Source organism: Acinonyx jubatus, chromosome D1 (genome assembly GCF_027475565.1).
Source record: "Acinonyx jubatus isolate Ajub_Pintada_27869175 chromosome D1, VMU_Ajub_asm_v1.0, whole genome shotgun sequence".
NCBI lineage: Eukaryota > Metazoa > Chordata > Mammalia > Carnivora > Felidae > Acinonyx > Acinonyx jubatus.
In genome coordinates, this window is record NC_069390.1 from 437467 (window position 1) to 462180 (window position 24714).

Sequence of the window (24714 nt, forward strand, 5' to 3'; positions counted from 1 at the left end):
GCGTGTCTCCGGCTGGGGTGGGCCTTCACCTTCCCCCCCCCACCCCCGGAACAATGGAGCTCCCGAGCCTCACGAGTGCAGAGAAAACAGGGCGACGGCAGGCCAAGGGCTCGGGGGCCACGAGGGCACTTCTGGAAACCCGCAGAAGCTTCCAGAACATGGGCAACTTCCTCAGGCACCACCCTTGGTCAGCAGAGGAGGCAGGTCTCGTTTCCAGAGCCAGCCAAGTGCTCCAGGTGCCGATCCCTCTCTGGCCCCCTGTGCCCTCTGCTCCTCAGTGCAGGTGGAAAGACGCAGGGCTGGCCTGGCCTCTGGGTGGTCGGGGTTCTCGGGGTATAACCTCATGCTAGAGAGAAGGAAGGCCGTGTGGCGGCGGCCATCAGGCAGCGAGTCTGGGCCATATCACCTCAGAGACGGGGCCTGCAGCTCCCAGCAGGCGGGTAGCCAACGGCCGCCGGGGACAGTGCCACCACCCACTCGGGAGTTGTGGCCTCCGGACTGCGCGTCAGGAAACACAAAGCTGAGGCCCCCCCACCTCCGGGGCATCTGGGAAGTTGGAGCTGGAGTCACCCGTCCGGTGGGGCAGAGACGTCCGCTTTATTGACAGACATGTTATGTACACGCGTGTTACGGCACACGACACACCCGTGGGGAAGACCAGGGGATAAAAAGAGCACCGAGAGAAGGCGCCAAGGGCCCGGGGCCGGCGTCCAGCCGCTGCCCCGACCTCCCTCAGGGCTTCTGGGCAGCAGGGGCTCATTTCCAAGGGCGCAGGTCACTTAGAGTCTGTTAACAACTTGACCAGCAAGCGTTTTCACCTCCTCAGCATCCTCCGGAGTCCCTGACCTGCGGCAGCCCGGCGGCACCGTGGAGAGGGGACCCAGGGACTCTTACACGGTGACTTTCTCCATCACGCTGTCAGTGACGTGGACTTCGTCCGCCTGGACGGTGACAGCCGCCGACTGGCCACACACGTGCTGGTGGTCCTTCCAGTCCTGAAAGGAAGGGCACGCCCCACGTGACCTGAGTGTGACCTGGGGAGCAGGGCCCGAAGCCCACCCCCACGTGGGAGGCGCCGGCTCAGATGGCAAACAACTGGGGTGAGCCCCGAGGACACTGACACCGTGAGGCCCACCTGCACTCTGATCCCTCTGTCGCCTGAGATACAGAGAAAAGAAAGTCATACCTGCAAAGAAATATTTGTACCCGGTGCCGTCGCCCACGGTGTTATTTATACCGGCAAAAACGAAGAAACAAAGCTGGGGCCAGCCTCGTGTCCACAGAAGGGTTCGGTGGCTGTGGCCCACGAGAAGACTGGGGACAGGGCAGGTGTGCTGAGCAAGATACCACCTCCTCGTGAGGGGGAGCCCACCAAGTCCCTGGTCAGGGCAGATGCTGTCGGGCTGTTGGCAGGGGGAGAGGGGGCTGAGCTCAGGCAAGGCTGGAGCCCGTCTGCAGGCAGTGAGAAGCCACCTCTCAGCCCAGACTGGGGCTCTGGACGAGGACCCGGGGGCTGGACAAACGAGGGCCGTGTTAGTCGAAACAGACGTAACCCTCGACTGGAGGTGAGGCTAGGGCTTGGTCAAGAAATGACGTGATGGCCGGGGCGGGTGCCTGGGTGGCTCACGTGGTTAAGCGTCTGACTTCGGCTCAGGTCACGATCTCACATTTCGCGAGTTCGAGCCCCGTGTCGGGCTCTATGCTGACGGCTCGGAGCCTGGACCCTGCTTCGGATTCTGTGTGTGTCTCTCTTTCTCTGCCCCTCTCCCGCTCATGCCCTACCCCCTCAGAAATAAAGAAACATTAAAAAAAGAAAGAAAGAAAAGAAACGACGTGATAGGAACGAACACAAACATGCTGGGCAAAAGCAAGTACAGATGGGGTGCTGTCCAGGACGGCAGGGTTCCGGCTGGTCGTCTCTGTGCTGTCCTACGTTTCCTAGGTTTTCTACAACAAGCCTGCCCTGTTCTCACAGTAAAATAATTACATCCCAAGAACAGAAGCCTCCCCGGGAATCACCCACAAACTGTGGGAACGCACAAAATGTGTACAACTGCACGGGCCGGCCCGGGTCATGGCATCACACCGCACGTGACTGTGAGCTCGAAAGGCGTCGTGGTGCAAACACGACAGTGTTTTAGGGGAAAACAGGAGACCGGCACAAGTTCTGAGACACAACACCCACAGTGTGATCTCCATGAAAAACTTTTTTGATACACTGGACTTCACCAACATTAGAAACTTTTGCCCTGCAAACCTGCTACTAGGAAATTAAACAGACAAGTCACAGGCTGGAAATCCTGGTAAATCGCGTATCTGATGGAGGCCCGTGTCCAGAGTGTGCACAGAACCCTCTATACTCTTACTGAAATGACCCAATTCAAACGGGGGCAAAAGGTCTGAACAGACGTTTCCCCAAAAAAGACACACGACTGCCCGCTAAGTGAATGCGAAGGTGCCCAAATGACTGGTCGTTACAGGAATGCCAGTTAGCACCTGGTGGACAGCTGGTGGACAGCTGCGGCCACTGGACCACGCCACGTGTTGGCGGGGGAGGGGTAGCACCCGCAGCCACTTGGAAAAGCGGTCTGGAACTTTCTCGGCAAAGCCAAACACAAACTGCCTGCACAACCCCGCGAGCCCACGCCGAGGTCCCAGCCCGGCAGGGGAGGACACGCCCACCTAGGAAGGGGCGCGAACTCACAAACTCGGAGAGAGCGGCACTCCTGGTGATGGCCAGAGGGAACAGGAGAAAAGGGGCAAAGCCCGGGCTCGTGCCCTGGAGCGGAAGCCGCGAAAATGCGCCAGCGCGAGGAGCCAGGTGCCCGAGACCACACATCACAGCACTTGCCACGTGACGTGCTCAGAGGAGGCAAACACACGAGGACAGGAAGTAGACTCGTGTTTCTCAGAGGCTGGGGAGGGGCCCACGGGGTCCTTCAGGGGTGGTGGACCGTTCCACGACCGAACTGGGATGTTGGCGCTACAAGTACTAACGATCACCAGGTCGTACCCTGAAAACGGGCCCATGTCGTGGAGTCCGTGCACACACGGCAGACGAGATGCGGAACGGAGACCACATCTGCGAGTTAAAACCTATCAGGTCATGGCCCTTGTCACCCCGCAGCACTGACCTCCCGCCCACGTGTTCCCAGGAGGGATCGAGGGAGCTGTTCCGGACGGGACTGCTGGCCGTCACATCAGCTTTTACCGGTCACCACGAGGAGCCCAGGCCTCTGTCTTCACACCCCCCACCCGCTGTTCATTTTGGGTCCAACATGAGAATTACGGATTTTGAGATTCATTTTGTATCAATTTACAGAAATAAAACCAAAGCATGTCTTTATCAATAAGACACATCAAAGGAGAACGAAGTTAACACAATCCAGGGAAAAAGGGAGTCTTCGTCCACAAAATTATACCTAAAGTTTAGCCTGCCTGCTTCACAAGCACACAGTCCCAGGCTGCAGTTCAGACAAAATCTCATCTGAAGCGATTCCATCGGGAAGCAAACCCACGAACCGTCCGTGTGATCGTTCCGGTTCAAGGAAGATGCAGAAAGCAAGGCCCAAGGTTGGCCACATGGCAGCACCAGCCTGGGGCCCGCCACCGGCCCTGGCCACCCCATGTGCCCGCTCCTGCCTGCTCCTCCTCCGCAGCCCCGGCACAGGCTGCTGCCCTGAGGCTCTAACAAGCCCGATGCCCCCTCCTCGGTGCTGACACCTACAGGGGAAGTGCAGACTTCCGGTCCCCCAAACTCTACCAATTGCGGGTGGAGGGACCGACGGGCTCCGGGCTACCAGCACACGTGGGAGGCAGGTCCTGCCCACAGACACACCTACAGGCCACCTAGCACTTGACTGCAAGATGCTCTCGCGCACTCTCCCAGGGCCGCGGGATGTGCGCACATGCCCTTCCCCCCCACGGCACTGTGGGGAGCGCTCAGCGCTCAGGCATCTGCAGACCCGCTGGAACTCGATGTGCACTCGGCCCTGACCATTGTCCCCACCCACCTCCGTCTGCCATCTGCTATTCCTGCTCCAGAAATGCTGGCGACAGAGGCTCCAGAAAGCCACCTGGCGGGGACAGTGGTGTCGGCAGGCACACAGCTACCTCTTAAGGCAGCATGGGGGCCACGCTAAGGGCTCCATTAGCCACTATTTATCCATGAAATACACTGCCCTTCTTAACTCTGCTAAGTTTCAAATCAACACCAAGAAGAGACAGTGACAGCCTTGCTGAGTGTGGGTGGGAGAAATTAGGGACACCTGAACCAGCTAGCACCAGCGACTCCAGAAAACAGCGGCCGACAGGGGAGACACACATATACACACACACACACACACACACACACACACACACACACGGGAACAGCCGCTTGCCCAGGCCGCAAATGCCTGACCATGAAGGCCTCGGGCCACTGCACTCAAGGTGTGTGGCTTCTTCAGGGCTTTGGTCCTGCGGACACTTGCAGGAGACTGAGGCCGGGCAGACAGGACTAATGGGCGGACTGTGCTGCGGTGGGCGAGGGAGGGAGCCAGTGCAGCTGCCTCTCCTAGTGGGTAGGCGGTGGCAGTGCAGAGGGCACGTGCTTGGGGCGGCAGGGGGGCACGTGCGTGGGGACAGCGTGGCAGGGGGGCACATGCGCGGGGACTGGGAGGCAGGTGGTGCACACTTGGGGACCAGACAGCAGTGGGGGGGGGGGCGCGTGCCAGGGGATGGGGCAGCAGGGGGCATGCGCATGAGATCAGGACGGCGGGGGGCACCCAGGCGGGATTAGGCACGCACCTTGCGCTGGCAGAAGGTCGAGCAGTAGTTGACTTTGTGGCAGCCGGTGCACTCGCTCAGGGCCTCGCGGCCACAGTTCACACAAGACTGCTGCAAGAAGGGACACGGGCGTCAGTGTCGCGGGGACGCCTCCCAGTCACCCCAAGAACCAGCTCCCTGTCTTCACCTAAAAGGGTCTGCGCTCACCCGGGGAGAGGAGCGGCCGCGGGGGCACAGGAATGTCTCCAGAGGCTGGGAAGGCTCGTCTCTGCCAAGTAAGCAGCCAAGTCGGAACCCGGGAATGACCAGCCTCTTCCTGAGCCACCCGGACCACGTCACCGGCTGCTGCGTGTCCACAGCCCGCACCCCAGCCACCAGCCCAGCCGGTCTCTGTGGCTTCACAGAAGTGCACACTTTGTGCCCTCTCCCCCGAAATTCCACAAGTGCAGCTTTTCCCTGAACTCACTGAGAATGGCTCACGGTAAGAGACCCGCCCGTTGCAATGCGGGCTCCGGGCAGCTGTGACCACCAACCACCCCCACCCCCGCCAAAGCAGGGAGCTACGCCAGGCACAGGCTGGAGCACGGGGTCTGTGCAGGCCCGACCGCGGCGAGGGCCCGCAAGGAAGGGTCAGCGGGCCAGGGTGGAACCACACGCACGTTAAGTCGGACTCTACGGAAGAGTCCGGGCTCTGTGAGGATGCGCGCAACCTGGTGAGCCGCGTCTGGGTTCTATTTGAACTTCAGCTTCCTTCCTTGCTGGACATTATTACATCTGGCACTCTCACGTTTTCCCACTCATAAGCCCCCCGGAGTGTGCTCGGTCACTGCCAGGAATAGGAGCGCCAGCTGGAATCCGAGGCGCTCACTTGGCGCCCCTGCCTCTGCTCTACGAGACCCAATACTTGGACACGAGACAGTCTGTGGCCTCATACAGAAATTAGCCTGGGGAGAGGGAAGGCTTCACGCCGAGAGGAAGCGGAGCAGTGGGGAGGGGGGTGGAAGGCGCTGGAACCCCACAGACAAGAGGCTGTGGTGCACGGGGTTCACCAGGATGGTGCCTGCACGCACCGGGCTCCTGTGCTGGGTGAGCCTTCCTCACCGCCCTCGGGGCTGTACGCCGGAGGAGGAAGCAGGGGTCTGAATCCTCTCCTGGGACGTCTGGCCCTGAGGGCCAGACAGCACGCGCTCACCTGGGCCTCCCGTATTTGCGCTCCCAGCACCCAGCAGTGTTGATGGGGTGCAGTGACCCTGTGACCTGAATCAAAACGTCAGAACGAAGAGACCGAATGGGGCGGTTCCTCTACCACGCGTACGTGCCTTTGGTTCCTGGGCCTTCCCAGGGCACTCTGGGAAACGCTGTTTTAAGTTTATTTGTTTATTTTAAGAGAGAGACAGAGAGAGAGAGCACATGAGCCAGGGGAAGGGCAGAGAGAGAGAGTCCTAAGCAGGCTCCATGCTATCAGTGCAGAGCCCAATGTGGGGCTTGATCCCACAAACTGTGAGATCACGATCTGAGCCAAAATCCAGAGTCAGACGCTTAACCCACTGAGCTACCCAGGCGCCCCCGAGAAAATTATTTTTTTACCAAAAGTAACTCTGTGGTCTGGACCAGAGTGAGACACGCCAGCATGAACCGGTGTCCGCTCAAGGTCCGGATACCGACAGACAGGTGCAGAAACCCGAGAGCCATCTGTACACACGGGTCGTTTGTACACGTGGCTCCGACTGTCGGCCGAGAGGCCCAGAGTGACAAGGAGCACGCCAGCCCCAGAACGTGGCTCCCAGGACCATCCTCCAGGGAAGGAGCCGGGGCTCCCGGAGAAACGGCTGGTCCCGGGCCCGGGGCAGGAGACGCCAGGAAGGAAGGAAGTGCCCACCAGCAAGTGCACTGAGGGGAGGCCGCCAGAGGGACACAGGAGCCAGAGGCGAGCTCCCAAGGGGCAGAGGTGCCCACATGAGAGCAAAGTAAGGCCTAGAGTATAACCTGGAGTGTGAAACATGTGGAAACACACCCATCCCAAGTCAGACAAACGGATAAAAGACAAATCCCCAAAGCAGAATTCCAAAAACACACCCAGACTCCCCACGCCCCCATCCAGGAGGAGGACAGCCCCACCCCCACCCCGGGGTGGACAAGCTCGGTGACTCAGTGTGCAAAGGGAAAAGACACTTTTACAGAGAACAAACCTCTGAGTCTGCACCCTGCCTGTGACATGCCCCCAAAATGTGCACGCTGAGTGTCTGGGCGTTGGGGCCTCTAGGTTCACATCAGGTCGTGGGGGTGGGGCCCCTATCATGGGGTTAGTGCCCTACAAAGACAGACACCAGAGAGCACTCTGGGCCCATGTGGGGTCCGAAGTCAGGAAGAGGCCCCACGGACCAGACCCTGTGACCTTGCCCCACCCTGACTCCAGCCCCTGGCCAGCTGACGACCACACCCCAGGCGTTCCACTTCCGCTGGTGCACTTGGATGCCAGGTTACACGCACCTCTTAACTAAGCACAGAAGAGAAGTGGGGAGGCCATCACTGGCCGGGAGAAGCCCCCGTGGTGCCCCCAGCCAGATGCCGGACACCGTGCCCTGGGTGGGGGAGACAGGACGCTGTGCCCTGGGCAGGGAAGGGCATCTGCTCTTGGCCCAGGTTAACCTCTGGCGAGCTAAGTACACACAAACGCAAACGGCTCATGACGACAACTGGAAAAACACCCTGAATGGTCTCAGCCGGCCTAGACTTGACCTTCTGTTTAAATTCCAAATAAAACGCGGGGAAGTGGGAGGCCTCCTCCCTCTGCTGCAAACACCTGGCTTCTCCTCACTTGCGGAGATCACGAGGCCAGCGGACCCACCTCTTCCTGACTCCCATGGCCTTCCCAGGTCGCATTTTGTCCCCCTGGTCCCCCTAGCACTCGGGGGACACTCTGGGACGGTGTTACCAGCATCCGCCTCTGCGGTGGCGAATGGGTCCCCACACTGCAATCAAACAGGAGGACCGCTTGCAAATAACAAACCTTTGAGGGCACAGAAACTGCTCCTGCTCTCCCAGGGAGGGGCTCTGCAAAGGGAAATGGGCTTTCACCCCGGCTGATGCCAAACGCTCCCGCCACACCAGGTCCCAAGACAGAAAGCCCCCCCTCAATGGGGCTCTGCCCCGAGGGGATGCCGCACCCCCAGGCCCCGAGGGCCGCTTCCCGAGGCTGGGAGTGCTCTGGGTCTCCTCACACGCTGCTCGAGTGGGGGCCTTCCCGCCCTTCTAACCCCTCCCGACCCTGTGAAGTCCCCGGAGAGAGGGCCCTCCACAGTTCAGGCAGATGTGAGGGCCCCTCATTTCGAAATCCAAGGGCCCAGAGTCCAGCTGTGGCCATCAGAGAGCCACACAAGCCAGACCCGTCGTCCCCGTGTGGAGCCCGGGTCTGCCAGTGCACGTGACCTCACCAGGCTACCCAGGGAGCAGGGATCCACTGTCAGGAGCGCAAAGCTGAGCTTTCTGCCCAGGTGGCCCTTCTGTCTGACGGGAGCCCTGCGTTCACAGGGCAGGACACGGGGGGAGAGCTGCACAGGGCACAGGCGGAGCACGACGGTGTCCCCAGGCTCCGAAGCACAGAGCCGCCCTCTGCCAGCCACCAGGGCTGGGGCACCCACCAGGTCCCTGGCTGAGAACCCACAGTTCGGCGATCATCTAGGTAAGAACACAAACTGCTGTTTTCCAGTTTATGCTTCTGCATCTGATCTGAACCAGCAAGACGCAGACATTCCTTCCTTTCCGTTCCTTAGATGCTCCAGGACAGCTGTGCAGAGACAGGCTTCCTCCCCAGAGGGACGCTGCTGGACAGAAGGACGGACAAGCCCACAGCTGGCGGCTTCCCGGCACACGGCCTGGGCCACAGGACATGGTGGGGGCGGTCCCCACAGCCTCCCTTCACCCCTCAGATCCCTTTTAAGTCTGGGGGGAAGGTACCGGCAACACCCGTTCAGTGACTCAAACGGAACCTGCCACTGAACAGGCGACCGGCGAACAACCTTAACTTGTGCGACGACAGGGTTTTTTTTAAAGTGCTTTTTCTAAGGAAACACAAATCACCAAATTGACAACAGACAAAAAGGGTGCCTGGGTGGCTCAGTCAGTTGACTGTCCGACTCTTGATTTCGGCTCCCGTCACGATCCTAGGGTCACAGGATCGAGCCCCGTGTCTCAGCGTGGAACCCTCTTTAAGATTCTCTATGTCCCTCTTTCTGCCCCTCCTTGCTAGTGTGTGTGCACTCACACTCTCTCTCAAAAAAAGGTAAATAAATAAAAATAAAAACAAAAAAAATGGGCAAACGGTCTGAGGAGACACTGCCCCAAAGCAGACACACGAGTGTCCAGCAGCCCCTGGCACGGAGCTCGGCGCCATCGGTCAGGGAGGAAAAGCAAATCCGAGCCACGTGAGACCCCACTTCACACCGACCGGTGTGGCCAGAGTCTCACGACCTACACGCCACACCAAGCAGTCAACGTACACATGTAACCGGAAGGGAGCAAAGAGACCGGGCGTTAAAAATAGTTCTAGAAACAGTGACTGAATCAAACTGAATCAAAACCAAGGTGCCAGCTAATCCTGCCCTCTCGTTTACGGTGTTCTGTTGCCCTGACTGGTCTGGCCTGGGGCCTTGCTACTCGGGAGGTCCACCCCTCGCAGGGTGAGCCCGTCCCTGGAGACACTGAACCGTGTCTTCCCGAGGCCACACCCCCACGCCCTCCTCCGTGGTCTCCCACACCCCACCCTGCACCTGCCCAGGTCACCCGAGGTCAGGCCCCAACAACCAGGCACAGAGGGCTCACCCTGCTGTGTGCGTTCCTTCCCGCAGAAGCCACTGTCCACACCCGCCCCCCATCTCCCGACCCACCCACATGCTTCCCCCCGTGGCCCAGTCTGCTGCCGCGTGGCACGCGTGTGTCCTGTGCATCCTGTTTCCACGGAGCTGTGAGCCCTCACTTCTTCCTTGAGAGAGTCATCCAGCCTCCGCATGCCTTCGCGCACCCCGGCGCCCTGACAGCATCAGCAAGCCCACCAAATTTAAATACAACGACAACCACACTCAGGTGCATCACAGCCAAACTGCCAAACACCAAAGGCAGAGACAGAACAGTCCTCGACACAGCCAGAGAGAGACGCAGGGCGTGTAAGAGATCGAGAATCCCGGCGGCACAACGCACGACGAGGACGGGCTAGTGTCAAGGTGCTGGTGACCACCAGAAGGCGAGGTCACTCAGGATGTGCTTCCGAAAGGAAAGGTGACACACGGGCGTCTCCACAAAAACAAAGGACAGAAAATGCGGCACCGGAGGCGCAAGCGGGGCTGAGGAGCACGGCCAAGGCCAGCACGGGTGAGCGCACCAGCACCGCGCACGCGGGGGTGGGACACCAGCCTGTGACACCAGCCCGCGCACGCGGGGGTGGGACATCAGTCTCAGAGACTGAAGCTACAGATCCTGTCACGGAAACAAGACTCTGTCAGAATCCAGTGATGCCAAGAAACCTAGAATTCTCAAACACTGGAGAACCCAGCAAGCATTATCTTTGGGTAAAGAGATTAAGACCTTTTTTTCTGCTTTTCTCTTTCCTATAAAATTCATCACTGATTATGTATTAGTTTGAAACTCTAGCTTTTAAAAAAGGTTTTTTAATTTATCTCCTTCAGGAGAAGCAACATTTTTCTTCCTTGGAAAAACATTAATCACACGTTAAGTCATATAAAAAATTGAGAACCTGCAAAGCTCTTCTTCCCTCTGATTTATAAAAAATGGGAATAAACTAACAGAAATGTTCATATTATAGATATGATAGGGAAAAAAACCAATCTAACTTCTGTTTACAAACCAAAGTCCACTTTTACTGTAACGGAGAAAGCTCCCGTTAAGAACACATCGCTGGTGTGCCCCCCACCCCCACCTCCCGCAGGACGCCTCCGAGTGCACCACGCCTGCCGCGCACACGCTTCGGCTGGTGCTGCTCCGACCCTGGTGACCCTGGTGGCCTGCGCCCACCGACACCTGGGAGACTGGCCCTAAGCAACCTCCAGGCCGCGCACAAAAAGCCGCAGGGGCTGCAGTGACGAGCTGAGAGAATGTCCCCCGGCTCTGCTCCGTGAACCCGGACGCCCGGGATCCTCCTTCGGAAGAACCTGCTGGAAGCTGGAAGTGAAACAACACGGAGGCAGCCTCCATCAGGCATGGAGGTGCAGGCGGAGGAGCTCAGACGCGGAAGCTTCCAGCTGGTAATGGGGGAGACGCACGCCTGCCAAACACCCCAAGGGACGCATCTCCAAGCTCAACAGAACACAAGGCACGTTTTCACCACGTGACAATAATCTGAAAGTATAAATAATGCCCGTGACAGGTGAGTGTCCAAAAACTATGGCTGGTGTGTAGAACATTCTGTCCCTTTTGAAATAAGCTGATTTTATTTATAAAAGCACAGGGGCGCCTGGGGGGCTCAGTCGGTTAAGCTTCCGACTTCAACTCAGGTCATGATCTGTGGTTCATGAGTTTGAGCCCCACGTCGGGCTCTGTGCTGACAGCTCAGAGCCCGGAGCCTGCTTCGGATTCTGTGTCTCCCTCTCTCTCTGCCCCTCCCCCCTTGTGCTCTCTCTCAAAATAAGTAAACTTAAAAAAATTTAAAAACAAAAGCACAAATATCTTCCCACCAACAGCATTCAGTTATCTGTGAGGAAGGCTTCACTTGTAAACGATTCTCGAGCACTGCTCTTCCAGGAAGGTAGGGGACGGCCGCCCCCGGAGCCAGCGGAAGACGGGGGGGCAGGTGGCCGCAGACCCCAGCATCTGCCTGCACCGACATCGCCCCCCCTGGCATCTGCCTGCACCAACGTCACCTCCCCCAGCATCTGCCTGCGCCAACGTTACCTCCTTGCGATCTGCGTCCGCCTGGACTCTGGCCTGGGCCGCCGCGGCTTCTCTGTAAGAGCTGGCCTGCTTGGCTTGTTCAAACAGTGTCTTCAGTTGCTGGGCCGTGCTGAGCAGGGAGTTGACCATCTCTTCCAGGTACAGCCAGTTCCGAGGCTCCGACATCTCCAGCCCGCTGACCACCGAGGGGGAGACGGCTTTGGTGGGGGTGGAGGGTGGGACAGCCAAGGCCGGCAGGGAGGTCAACACTAGAATATTCGGAATGCAAATAAAACAAGAAATTAATGTGTCTCCTCCCTTCAAAGCGGTCTCTGTTAAAACTTCTAATCCAATGTTGGAAAGTGGAGGCGCCTGGGTGGCTTGGTTGGTTGAGCATCTGGCTCTCGGTTTTGGCTCAGGTCATGACTCAGGGTTCACGGGATCAAGCCCCACATCAGCTTCTGCGCTGAGAGACAACCTGCTTGGGACTCTCTTTCTCCTTCCCTCTCCCTGCTTGCATTCTCTCTAAAATTTACAAAAAAAAAAAAAGAGAAAAGAAGGAAAGAAAGAAAGAAAGAAAGAAAGAAAGAAAGAAAGAAAGAACAAACGAACTGCTTAAAAAAAAACTCGGAAAGTGTGGGGGCAAAGAAAAAGACATAAATACCACACACCACACGGCCTCCCTGTAAACTGCCCCAGAAGACGGGGAGACATTCTTCCAGTCACAGCACCACACTTGAAAGCCCCCAGTGCCAGCACCAGAAAGCACACACGAAGGCCCAACCACGGACGTACGGGGCTGGAAGCCAGGCGCTCACGGATGACCCAGACCACAACGAAATGTGCCCCGTGCAGGGGGGCCACCCGGACAGCAAGGGGACAAGGACAGCCTGAGGCAGCGGCTCTGACCGCAATGCATCCCGTCAAGTCCTCCCCAGCATCCACGGCCACACACGGGGTCCTAATTAAGGGTCACGGAACTCAGGTGTCACAGGGGGAGGACAGCGTTACAAAGGTGGAAAGGAGGAAACCAGGAGGGACCCTGTGGTCTGGACGGGGCCAGAGCGGAACACACGTGCGCGTACGTCCCCACCTCTGTGCGCCGCGCGGCCCGCGGGCAGGGACACCCGAGTGCGGCGAGCATGCCCCTGGCTGAGCGATAACGGTCTCGTATCCAGCCTCCCGGGACAGACGCCCCGATGGGCCCGTGCAGGGGGTGGGGAGGGGGAGGCACACATGGTGAGCAAGCCTGCGAGAACGGAAGGAGGGTGGCGCGTCTATAAAACTACACGTTTCTGTCGCCGCGTCATCTAGAATGGCAGACACGAGAAACGCACAAACGCCCGCCAGCTGGTTTCGGAAGCTCCCTTTAAACGAAGCATACTGATGGGGACGTGCCCCGCTGTGTGATTAAGTGAAGGACCAAAGCCGCCAAGCGTATGCGGTGCGAGGCCGTCCCGTGTCAGAGCGGGGGCGAGGCAAACACCCGCACTTCCGCTTCCACCCGTACCGAGCCCCGCGCCGCCCCAGGGAACACGCCAGAACTCACAGCCTCCCTCTGCAAGGGCCTGGCGTCGTCTCAGGTCCATGCGGACCACCCAAGTGCGTTCACAAACGCAGGCCCCGATCCGGCGCAGCGACGGGAAAGAACCCACACGAAACCTACTTCGTCAGAAAGTCTTTCCCAAGAGCGACCCCAAGGCCAGAGTCGGCGGGTGCCGGACGTCTCTCGCACCCACCTATTTTGGGATGAGACGTTGGCAGTGCTGCTTCCGGGAAGGGTGCGATCTGGCAGCTGTCCTGATACCCTGGGTAGTGCGGCTCCGGGTGGCCGACTCTGCACGGGGGCTGCACGCCTGCCTCTTGCACTGTCGGGGACGAGAGGGACAAGACAGCCTTGGGACCCGGCTGGGGCCTGGCTGGGGCTGCACAGATTTTAAATCTCGACGTGTCTCCAGCTGCACCGTCCAAGGAGGTAGCTTCTGAGCCCCAGAAACGCGATGAATTGTTTGAATTGCTAGTATCCGGGATCTACCGGGTGAAGTACAATGTTAAACGTTAATCTCCACTTTCTTTCCGCTTTCTGGACGTGGCTAGTGGGACGTCTACAAGCACACGTGGCCTCACGAGTCTCTGCCTCGCAGCCGGTCCACAGCAGGAGTCGGCAAACCGTGGGCATTTTGTGCCACAACTGACAGACCCGCACGCCTGCCCGGCGCCCGCCCGTGCACGCCAACCCGACGCCCCTGCTCCAGGCTGCTCCAAGCCCCAGGTTAACAGGGGTGACGCGTGTGGCCCACAGGGCAGGTGCCAAGGACAACTCACCCGTGGCTCCCGCGAAGACGTCGCCCTGGGCCGGGCTCTCTGAGATGACGGCGGTGGCCTCCACGGTGGACGCCCGGTCAAAGGTCAGTGCGCCCGAGGTAGTGATCTGTCCTGAGGGGGTCACGGTGACTGGAAAAGCGGAAGTGCTTTTTACCACCGGCTTGACCACGGCGCAGGCCAAAGCCTGGACACAGCACGTGCCCCAGGCACCTCTGCAGGGGCTGGAGAAGACCAGGGACCCTGCACCTCTGACGGGAACCAGGGCCAAGGCGGCGGGCTCTCTAGGACACCCTGCTCACATCTGAACCGGCAACAGAGGCACGAGCTGCCTTGTTGGAAAACAAAACATAAAGTTGGAAGTAACTGCGAGACTCCTTTGTGGCTGGAATTAAGAAAGACGTTCCCAGAGGTTGGGGCACCCGGGTGGCTCAGTCAGTTGAGCGTCTGACTTCGGCTCAGGTCGTGATCTCACGGTTCACGAGTGTGACCCCACGTCAGGCTGTGTGCTGACAGCTCAGAGCCTGGAGCCTGCTTCGGATTCTGTGTCTCCCTCTCTATCCCTCCCCCACTTGCACTCCGTCTCTCTCAAAAATAAATGTTAAAAAAAAAAAATTAAAATAAAAGAAGATTCACAGAGGTTGAAGACGAGAGCAGACTTGCCCCCACAGCCCTTCTGCTGCCCCATCCCCTTGGCCGCAGGAACCACAAAGAGAGAGCGCCGGGGTGGGAGGGCAGGGGCGGGGGCGAGGGGTGGGGGGACCGCTCTCTGTAGATGCTTGTTCACAGCCTCGGGCAAAGGCGCTGGCTGCAGACACCTGTCTCGTCCCTGCCTCGCCCCGCTCTGGTTCACACACAGCCAGGGTTTCCCTCCGTCCACCTGGTCCCCACCCCGAGACAACCATGTGAGGCATCTGGACACGGGGGCTGAGCAAAGGTGTTCCTGCGGATGCCCCCTCCCAGAAGGCATGGCTTCTGGTTCGTTCCATTAGGAAACACCTGCCGGGGGCAGACAGGGAGTCCACGGAGATGGGGAAAACCCCCCCAGGGCGGCCCCCACAGAACAAGGGAGCCCCAGGGGTTGGAGGGGCCGCGCCTCCGCCTCGTTCAAACTCACAGGCGGTGGCGGCGGTGGCGGGAAGCAGCGTGATGTTCTTGGGGGGCTCCTTCTTCACGGGGGTCGCAGGCGGCTCATTCTCCTTCTTGCGCCTTTTGTAGGGGACGAAGAGCCTGACTGGGCCGCTCTGCGGGGAGAGGCGCAGTGAGACGGGGCCAGCGCTGTCCCCGCGCCCGTCTCTGCCCACACGGGGGAGGGGAGGGGGCACAGCAGGACCGCGGGCGGGAAGCTGCAGAGGCCCGACCTCTCTGCAGGCCCCAAGGTCCCTGAGGGACAGAAAAGATTCTTTCTAAAAGAATACACGAAAAGCAGCGTTTAAAAACAAGATAACGTTCGTCCACACACAGGATTCCCAGGGACTGCTAGAAGACAGAAAACAGAGAAGGACCCGGTAAAGGAGAGCCTCTGCCCCATGGGACAGAACATTCCAGCAGGACTGAAGCGGCTTTGGGAACAGACGAGAGGAGTAGCAACGGCAGAAGCCAGCCCTGCACCTGCCACCTGGCTGTCCAGCCTCAGGCAGGAAGGGAGGCCAGTCTCTGGGGTCGCAGCCCTGCCCCGGCTGCGGTCCCCCGAGGCCACCCGAGCACATGGCGCCCTCCGCTCTGTGAGCATAAAGGGGGTCCTCGGAAGCCCTGGGTCGTGCCTGCTGGCCATTTTCTTCTGTGTGGCTCTCGCGTCCCGTTTCTTTGCAAGTCTTACAACGTTTTGTCGAAAGATGGACGCTTTAGTGATGTCCCGTAGCAACACTGAGACGGACTCCTTCTCTCCAGGGTTCCTGCTGCTGATCAGGTCAGCAACCTGGGTGTGCCCAGGCAGCAGGGAGGGTGTCACACCCAGCAGGGGCTGCGCTGTCCCCCAGCAGACTGCTCACGGCTCCGAGGCCTGGGGGCAGATCCAACTGCATTAGGGCTCCTTCATGGGGAGTTTTTGAGGCAAATCTTTGAGGTCTGTTCTTATCCCAGACGGATTCTTCTTAGCTGCCACCTTCCCTGCTTCTCGGTTTAGCGGGTTGCTCTCACTGCCGACCAGCCACCTCTCCAGGGCTCGAGTCCACGTGGCGAGGCTCTAGAGCTGGGGGGAGGACGCTGGTGGCACGGTCTTCCTGCCCTGCCACTCCTGGGGGTGGCCTCTGGCCTCAGAGAGGAGGCTGGTGAGGGAAGGAGCCCCCAGTCTCTTGGCCACACCTGCCCAGAATTTAGTTTCTGCGACTCAGAACCAGGGCTGGAGATGTCCCAGTAGGCGGAGGGAGCCCTAGGCCACGAAGTTCTCCCCTGTGTTTTCTTCCCAAAATGTGGGTTTCGTGTTTTGGATAAATTTGGATCTGTGATCCATTTTGAATTCATCTGCACATGAAATGCCAGGTTGGGGCCGAGAAGCATTTCTACGCCGAGTGCAGCTGTCCCCACCGCCATGCAGCCGACACCCTTTGCGGCCCCGCCGACCCCTCGCCCTGCCGACGCGTACGTCTCCATCACAACAGCAGTGGGAAAGGTCCTCAAGGGCCGGGACCCCTCCAACTTCAGTCTTTTCCTCCAAATTGCTCTGGCTGTCCTGCTTCTTTGCCTTTCTTACCAACTATAAAACCAGCTTGTTTAAAGCTCCACAGAGCCCCGCAGGGATTCCAAGGAACCATGTGGAGCCTGCAGACCGTGAGGACAGCGCCCGAGCCCTCCCTGGGCCTCCAACCCCGGCCACGCCGCCTCGGCTCAGGGCTTCCCGCGTTTCGTTCCACAGCCGGGTCTAGGTGTGTCGCACACGCATCCCGCATGTGTCCTGTTTACACCCGTCTCCACATTCTGCGGCAACTGCAAAGAGTGCTCACAAGTTTTCTAAACTCCCTAACGGGACGATTCCCTCCTACTCTCTTCCCCCTACGAGATCTCGGAGTGCTCTCCCTGGTAGTTTCTCCAAGTGAACTTTAAAGCTACTTCATTTTCACAAAAATATCCCATTGTTCACTCCACGAGAATACTTAATCCATACACGAACTAGACGATTTTAGGATATTTCATTTTCCACCCAAGACTGTGATAAGTCTCTCCAATTACATTTCCTTTCAAATCTTCTAAAAATTAACCAGATAGCTCATCAAAATAAAACCAGGATATCTCGTTACACAGCTTTCTAGTTCACTTGAAAACATCTCAAAATAGAACTTAACAGTAAGAAAGGCTGAAACCAAACTAAGACATTCAGACAATACACGTTACTCTCACGTTTTTGAAAGCTACATGGCCACAAAGGTTAAAATCAATGAAAACGTTCATTCTTTTTGAAACTTAGTTGAGAACATAGAAATGTTTCAAAAGACCTTAAAAGCCCCTCATAATTTCAACGTAGTACTTTTAGGACATAACGTTAAAAAACACAGGATATAAGACAGCACACACGCACCCCCCACGACCGTAAAGAACACTGTGTGCTCAGTTTTGGGGTTAAGATGGTGATACTGGAGCAAGTTCCCCACCTGCGCCACCTGCAGCATCAGAGCGACACCAGAGACGCAGAGTTTGAGAGAGAAACGTGACAGCCCCTGGATCGGCTGCAGGGGCGCCAGAGCCGTGTGCGGGGCAGGGCGTGGGGTCATCGCAGCGGCCCTGCCCGCCCACGCGCACCCCGGCCCCACCAGGTGACCCCCCCGGCCGCTCACCAGGGTCATGTCGTCACAGCAGGCGGCACAGGTGCATGAGGCAGCGTGAGGATTTAAGATCCCGTCCTGAAATTCAGAGAAGACACGGTACGTGAGAAAGTCGCCTTTCGGCAGCTCTACAGCTTGTCTGTCGCTCATAAACACAAAACCCTGTCGCTTCCAGAAACGCCTCTTCCTCGCACTTCCCTGTTGTACAAGGCGGTTATCGGCGGCAGGGTCCACCGAGTCCCTTCTGGGAGGTGGAGACTCTGAGAGCGTTATTTCTTGACCAACACGCAAAGCGCTACCTGCAAACAGCAGGGAGAAGCCCGCCCCTCTCACGACAGGTAAACGGGGTGGGGGGGGTGGTCAGCGTCTGGGAAAGGTCACGCGCCTCCAGGGGAAGCTACGGTGTTGCCTCAGGCACTCCTGGCAAGCCCCGTAGGCGCCGAATGCGTGAAACACCAGGACACTAGGCGAGGTCACCTGCCCGGGACCCCACGGCCAGGCGGCCTCTGTCTGACCGCACATGCCGGCCACGCCCCAGGGCCGCCGTGGGGACCCCCCGCCGTAGCTGCGGGGGGACGGCGCGCACACACCTGAATGAGGCACTGAAGCGGCCTGCCCGCGTAGCGGATGCTCCTCTTCCAGTCCTTACTGCTGGCTCTTCCGGCCATGGCTTCGAACTCAGTCGGGCTGTACCAGTTCTCCCCCTGCTTGATGCATCGGCCCCGGCCGCCTGAAGTGACGCGAAGGACCAGCAAGTGGCCGCACCGCTCACCCCCGGCCGGCTCTTCCTCAGACGGGCCGCAAACGCCACAGCCCCCCTGCTGGGCCTGCGTGACCCGCCCCCGCCCCCACGGCCGGCCCGCAGCAGGCAAGCCCCCGCCACGAATCCACACTCGCAGGCCCACCGCACCTCCCCGCTGTCCACGGCCACCGCAAGCTCACCCTGGTCTCACGATGACCTCCTGCCACCTGCCCCACCCTGGGAACTTTCCCTGTGGGAACTCCTCTTCCCCCGCTTTCCCCCCTCCACGGGTTGCTGCGTCTTCTCACTGCGCCCCCACCTCGCCCCAAACCTCTCCACGGCCCCAGCTCTAGTGCCCGGGGCTGTGAGCCACATCCGCCCCGGCACGGTCCACACGTGTGTGGGGCCGCGAGGGGACGGGCGCTGTGGGGCCGCGAGGGGACAGGCCTGGCCCATACGTGTGCGCTGTGGGGCCGCGAGGGGACGGGCGCCTCACCTGAGCCGAGCCTGCTCTTGAAGAGCGTGCCGCTGATGTTCCGGCAGCGCACGGGCAGCTCGCTGTCGTACACCGAGGGGTCCCAGTTATATTTGGTTCCGCCTCGCTCCTGGCCGGGAGCTGCAGGAGTCGGAGGGCACTGAGGGCCTTGGGCAAAGGAAGCGTTTTGAGAGTAAGAGACGCCGGACGCACCCAAGATAACCAGGCAAGTACAACCACACCGACTGGCTTATAACGGCGGGTCACCCGGCTGCCCACAGACCACCCCGACTTAGCGGCACCAGGCAGCTCTTTCTCGGCTCGTAAAACCTCACTTTCTCTACTTAAACAGGAACATTTATATTACAAATTCACCACAAAAATAAACAGGTCGCCCCCAGCATGAACTCCACAAGCGCCCAGGTGTGCTGGCACCTGGAGTGAGAGGTGCAGCTGGCCCCTTCAGCCCCGCCGTCTCCACGATGCTCCCGTCCGTGTGCACAACAATCAGCGTGGCCTTCTCTGTGTTCAGGCTGTCCCCGATCTGCAGGGCTGTCCTGCCAGACTGGAGGAAAGAACGTTCTGTGAGTCTCCCAGACAAACAGCTGCGGGGCCTGCCACTCGGTGCGACGGGACATGGGCCTCGCTGACTGTCACCGACAAGGGCGCCAACCGTGCCTCCGTGGGCTCTTTCAAGATGCCAGTAAAAGACCTAAACACGGGCGCCCGGGTGGCTCAGTCGGTTAGGCGTCTGACTTCGGCTCAGGTCATGATCTCCCAGTTCATGGGTTCAAGCCCCACATCGGGCTCTGCGCTACAGCTCAGAGCCTGGAGCCTGCTTCAGATTGTGTCCTCCCCACCCCCGTCTCTCAAAAATAAACATTAAAAAAATTAGAAAATAAAAAAAAGACTTAGACACAGAGCCAAGAACAAGAAAAGACTGCCATGTCTGGGTGGCTCTGAACAAATGCTCACTCACTTACCAAAGTTAAAAAAAACAAATGTGTCCCACACACAAGGCCTGGAAAGAGAAAGAGCCCGCACGTCCACCTGAGCAGCTCCTGCAAGTTCACAGGTCTTGAGGGAGGGTTCTGAGGGACCAAGTCCACAGGCACAGCCAGGGTCTGGGGCAGGACTCTCTTCTCATGCTCATGTCCCACACACAGCTCTACTGATGGCCACCAGACGCCAGGGCCTCCCCAACCGCCCTGCTCACACCCCTGTCCACAGTGGCCGGGTGCTATCGTGACAGCACCTACTTCCCCTGGGGCAGCCTGGCCCTGCCCTTCAAGCAGCCCTACCCCCCCGCCCTCCTCCCCCATCCCTGCGCGAGCCAAACGCCCTTCCCTGTCCTTGCTGGAGGAGAGACCCACCCCGCTGTCCCTGGATGCACATCGCTCAGGTCTCTGGCAAACTCAAGGCCTTGCCCAGAGAGTCCTGGGGTGGACGACACTCTAAGTAGCCTGCTCACACCCACCATTCTGGGACGTTCTAACACTTGCATGGTCAGAGCATGGAAGCAATGAAGGCAAAGTGAGAAGACATTTCCTAAAATCTGAAAATCCATCAGGGGGGTGAGTACACCTCCTTGTGGAGCTGAGGGACCCCCACCCATGAGCACGCGCACACCTGCACACGCACCCAGAGCGGGGCCCATCACCCAGAGGGTCAGGGCCTCAGTAAGGGTGTTGCACTGCTCGTGTCTGAATCACTAAAGACACGCAACTCTCTACTGAAAAGAGGGAATGTTCTGTGTTCGTTTACGAATCACAAAGTATTTTCCTTATTATTTTTTAAATGTTTGTTCATTTTTGAGAGAGAGAGAGAGAGAGAGAGAGAAACTAAGCAGGGGAGGGGCAGAGAGAGAGGGAGACACAGAATCGGAAGCAGGCTCCAGGCTCCAAGCTGTCAGCACAGAGCCTGACGCGGGGCTCAAACCCATGAACCGTGAGACCATGACCTGAGCTGAAGTTGGACACATAACCAACTGAGCCACCCAGGTGCCCCAAAGTATTTTCCTTATTAAAGCCAATGGAATACACATATATTTGAGACCCCCCCCCCCCCCCTTGTCAGTTTCGTCTCCGGGCCTCCCTGTCCTCAGAGCCCGCTGCAAGGACCATGTCCAGGAGGCACGGTCCAGGCTGTGCCCTGGTTCCCTGACCCTCTGGCTCCAGCCCCTTCTAGAAAAGAGGACAAGCCAGAATCTGCTTCTGGGAAGGAGAGACCCGTTGGAGGCATGAAATTGTCAGCTGGCTATCAGCTTGTACGCATGCTGACGCCCTAAGAAATAAAGCAAGTTTCTCAGGTCTGTACTCTGCTACTAAAATTAAGGGGTGAGTCTACTGTTTGCTGCCATTCCAATGATAGCAGCTTTGCCTGCAGGTGTGTAGAGTCCTAGGTGTGTGATTGAGGCTAAAATAAAGAGAAACGGTAACTGACAGTTCTGGCAAAGCTCCAGGAGAGCCCCCGTTCTGTGGTTGTCGGGCAAGGATGGGAGATCACAGCACACTCCTCCTGGCGCCCACACAGCCCTGGGCAGGGCCTCTGGGGGAACCGGGGTCAGGGAGGTCACACTCTGGGGTCTGGGGAAAAGCGCTCGCGGAGCGGCTCACCAGGACGTGTCCCGAGAGTGAGGCGGCATTTGCCACCGACGTGGTGAAGACGTTGTCTGCAGAGGCGCCCACGTTGGCCACGGTCACAGTGGTCACCTCTGCAACACAGAAGCCTGATTCAGCACACCATCAGAGCCAAAGGCCTCCCACCAGGGCCCCAAAACAGCATTTCCCAAACAGGTATCTGCACTTCCAACCACGGGACTCCCAGCATTCTTACACAAAGTGCTCACTCCACATTTCTGGACCACAGTCTAAGCAATCTGGGCCTTAGAAAAAGAAAAGAAAGAGGCAGCTCTCCAGCCCACTAGAGCCTTTTATTCACAGTGAAAACCCGCCCCCGCCACGCTCCCACTGAGCTGGCGGCAGGCTCTGCCAAACTGCCCCTGGGCTTCTCGTTCCCTTTAGCATAAAACCATACACCAAGGTTCCGGGAGTCCGGTGACCATCCTGTGGCCAGGCTCAGGCAGTGTCACCTACAGAGCTCCCTCCCTTGCTGGCACCCTCTCGAAGGTCAGCACAGGCCAGGGCTCAGGTCTCTCCTGCCTCCTCCTGGACCCCCTCTCCCATTCACTGCCCACGGAGAGGCTTTCCTGCCAGCTCCTTGGCTGGGCAGGCGGTCCCCTCTGTCACACAGCATTCTAGAATGGCCCATGAATAGGGCAGTCTATCTGACTTGGGAAATGCTCAGAAAATACTGGTGGAAAGAGTCCTGCATATTCCACTAACCCAGCACCCACCAAACTGCACTGAAAACAGCTGTTCCCCTTGTCTGCTCCTCCAGCAGACCACAGCCTACGTCCCTGTCTGAACGCACGCTCAGGCCAAGCAGCTATCAGGCCCGAGAAGAGGGAGCCCCAGAGAGGAGACACAACCTGCCGAGTTACCTGCACCCGGAAGGTATCTAACCTCAGCAACTTAAAAAAGTTTTAATGCTTCCATGTATGCAAAAACACAGCTATCAAATTCTGCAGATAAAAACATGCAACGCCAATACATTTCTCTGATGCCGTGACGAACTATAGCATGTTTCTTTTCTGCATCCAGAAAACATACGCAAAAAGCAAAAAAAAAACAAAACAAAAAAACAAAAAAAACTGAAGAAAACTGCACGGTCCAAAGTCCCAACATCAAAGCAGAGTTTAGCGATGAGAACCGAATACTCTAATAGCCACAAAGCCTTCTTCCTTCTTTTGTGAGGACCCCAGACAGACCACACACAGACCAGCAGCTCTGGGGCAGCAGGCCAAGTCCCCCCGCCTACAGCTGCTTAGGGCTGGATAAACACCGGAGTGACAGGACCACCAGGACACAGGCTGCTGGCTCCTTAGGGGAAAGTGCCTGACAACACGTGCCGTGCCGGCAGTAACTCAAGGATGCACTTCCTGGGTCCCCACACTCAGCTAGGGAGCTCCCAGCTGGGAAGGGATACAACACTTGGGAAAGTCTCTACCTTCTTTGGGATGGCGATCTGGGAAGGCACTACTCCTAAAGGAGGCTTTGGGGCACGGTCTGAGGCTCCACGGGTCATGACACTTGAGAACGAGAATGTTCTGTGTGGCAAGAAACAAAACCATGGGCCAGTTTTCCCCCTGGGAAAGGAGCTTGCCGGGAATGGTAGGGGGAAGGGAGGATCCATAAAGGAGATGGGATGTGGGGGGCCAGGGACGGACCAGGAGGGGAATCTAAGGAGTCAAAGCATGATGCCGACCTCTGCTCCCAAAGGCTGCAGGGCCTCCCAAGCTGGGTGAGCACTGCCTTGCTCCCCAGCTCTCAGGTCACCCCTGAACTGGACCTTAGGATTCCAAGTGACCAGACACACCCAACCTCAGGCTGCTCCAGGGCAGGATCCATGTCTGATCCCCACTCCCCTAATCTTCCCAGCCCCCCTTGTCACCAGCACCAGGGACAGACAGAGAAGACAAGCAGGGCAAGAGGCAGGTGCTGAGAAGGTTCTGGAAGGAGCGCAGGGTGCTCTGCAGAAAGGAACGGGGCTTGCACAAGGTAAACGGGTTCGGGAAGCATGTTCAGGGAAGTGTGCACATGGGATCATGTGGCAGGATCAGGCTGGTCACATGGGGCAGGGCGTGCAGGAATGGCAGGGCACACGAGGTAGGTGCGAGGCGTGCGAGAGGCATGTGCTCGGAGAGAAGGGGGCAGGCTGGTCCCCAGGGCGCGTGCAGCGGGCGGTGGGCGCGGGGCGGGCGTGGGCGGCTTGTGTGCGGGGCAGGTGCACACAGGTGCACGGGTTTGTGTCTGGGGCCGGCGCGCTTGGGTCAGGTGCGGACAGGTGCATGGGCTGCGTGTGGGGGCAGGTGCGCACAGGTGCCCGGGTCGTGTGCGCGGGCGGGCGGCACTTGCCTGCGAAGGCTGCGGCCGCGGCGGCCTCGTCGGGACCCGGCAGGGCCTCGGCACCCATGTCCATGTGCCCGGACTCGGCGGCCATCACCGCCACGGCCGTCACCCGCCGAGTCTCGCGCTCTGCCTCCGAGTCTCCGTCCTCCTCCGAGTCCTCGTCCCTGCTGAGCACCGGCTCCTCCGCCTCGCCTCCTGCCGCGGCCGCGGCCGCCGCCGCAACAGCGGCCGCGGCCGCCACCGCCGCCGCCTCGGCCAGGCCCAGCTGCTTGGCGGCCGAGTCCGAGTCCTCCATCCGGACTCCGCCGAGCCCGCCCGAAGGCGCCAGCCGGGGCCGCCCGAAGGCCGGGACGGAGCCCGAAGCGCGCAGCGCGAGGAGGGCCGTCCGAGCCGGGCCGAGCCGAGCCGAGCCGGGCCGAGGCCGCCCGAAGCTGCCAGCCGAGCCGAGCCGAGCCGAGCCTGCCCGAAGCCTCCCGCGCCGCCGAGCCGAGGCTGCCCGAACAGGGGCCGAACCGGCACGAAGCGGCCCAGTCGCGCTCCGCCGACGGCCGAGAGTCCGGAACCGAGGAGGGCCGAAGCGGCCCGAAGTGCGGAGCCGAGTCTGCCCGAACTGGTCCGAGGCTGTACGAGGGCTTCCGAACGGCTCTGCGCTAACCCCTCCTCAGCGCCTGGGAGGCCGCGCCACCCTTCGTCCCCCGCAACAGGGTCGCCGACTGTGGGGCAGAATCTCGCCGGCCTCCGACGCAGCGCGGCCGGGCCAGGAGAACCTTTCGTCGCAGGCTCCGCCCACCCCCGCCT

The 24714-nt window shown here is 59.1% G+C and overlaps 1 protein-coding gene across 3 annotated transcripts; it reads right to left on the reverse strand.

Annotated features, from left to right (window-relative positions):
• Nucleotides 1-573: 573 nt before the first annotated feature.
• On the reverse strand, nt 574-24699 carry DEAF1 (DEAF1 transcription factor). Of its 3 annotated transcripts, none has more exons than XM_027051452.2 (12): nt 23923-24692; nt 21562-21659; nt 19382-19511; nt 18968-19114; nt 18320-18459; nt 17742-17807; nt 15089-15215; nt 13975-14103; nt 13389-13517; nt 11671-11918; nt 4789-4878; nt 574-995 (listed from the first exon to the last, which is right to left on the reverse strand). In XM_027051452.2, exons 1-12 carry the CDS (start codon nt 24209-24211, stop codon nt 891-893), a joined length of 1698 nt encoding a protein of 565 aa, XP_026907253.1. In that variant the 5' UTR covers nt 24212-24692; the 3' UTR covers nt 574-890. The 3 variants fall into 3 exon arrangements, with proteins under 3 accessions (XP_026907253.1, XP_053058683.1, XP_026907254.1); XM_053202708.1 differs by lacking the exon at nt 23923-24692 and adding an exon at nt 23015-23114; XM_027051453.2 differs by lacking the exons at nt 574-995; nt 4789-4878 and adding an exon at nt 10450-11118 and having other exon boundaries at nt 23923-24699.
• Between the last annotated feature and the right edge of the window lie 15 nt (nt 24700-24714).

Excerpts from the sequence above, each read along its gene's own strand:
- DEAF1 (XM_027051452.2), bottom strand. The coding sequence starts at position 24,211 with ATGGAGGACTCGGACTCGGCCGCCAAGCAGCTGGGCCTGGCCGAGGCG. Across the intron at positions 17,808-18,319 it reads CGCTTCAGTGCCTCATTCAG|GACGGGATCTTAAATCCTCA; the intron begins GTGTGTGCGCGC and ends TCTGAATTTCAG. Across the intron at positions 13,518-13,974 it reads CGTCTTCGCGGGAGCCACGG|TGCAAGAGGCAGGCGTGCAG; the intron begins GTGAGTTGTCCT and ends CGTCCCCGACAG.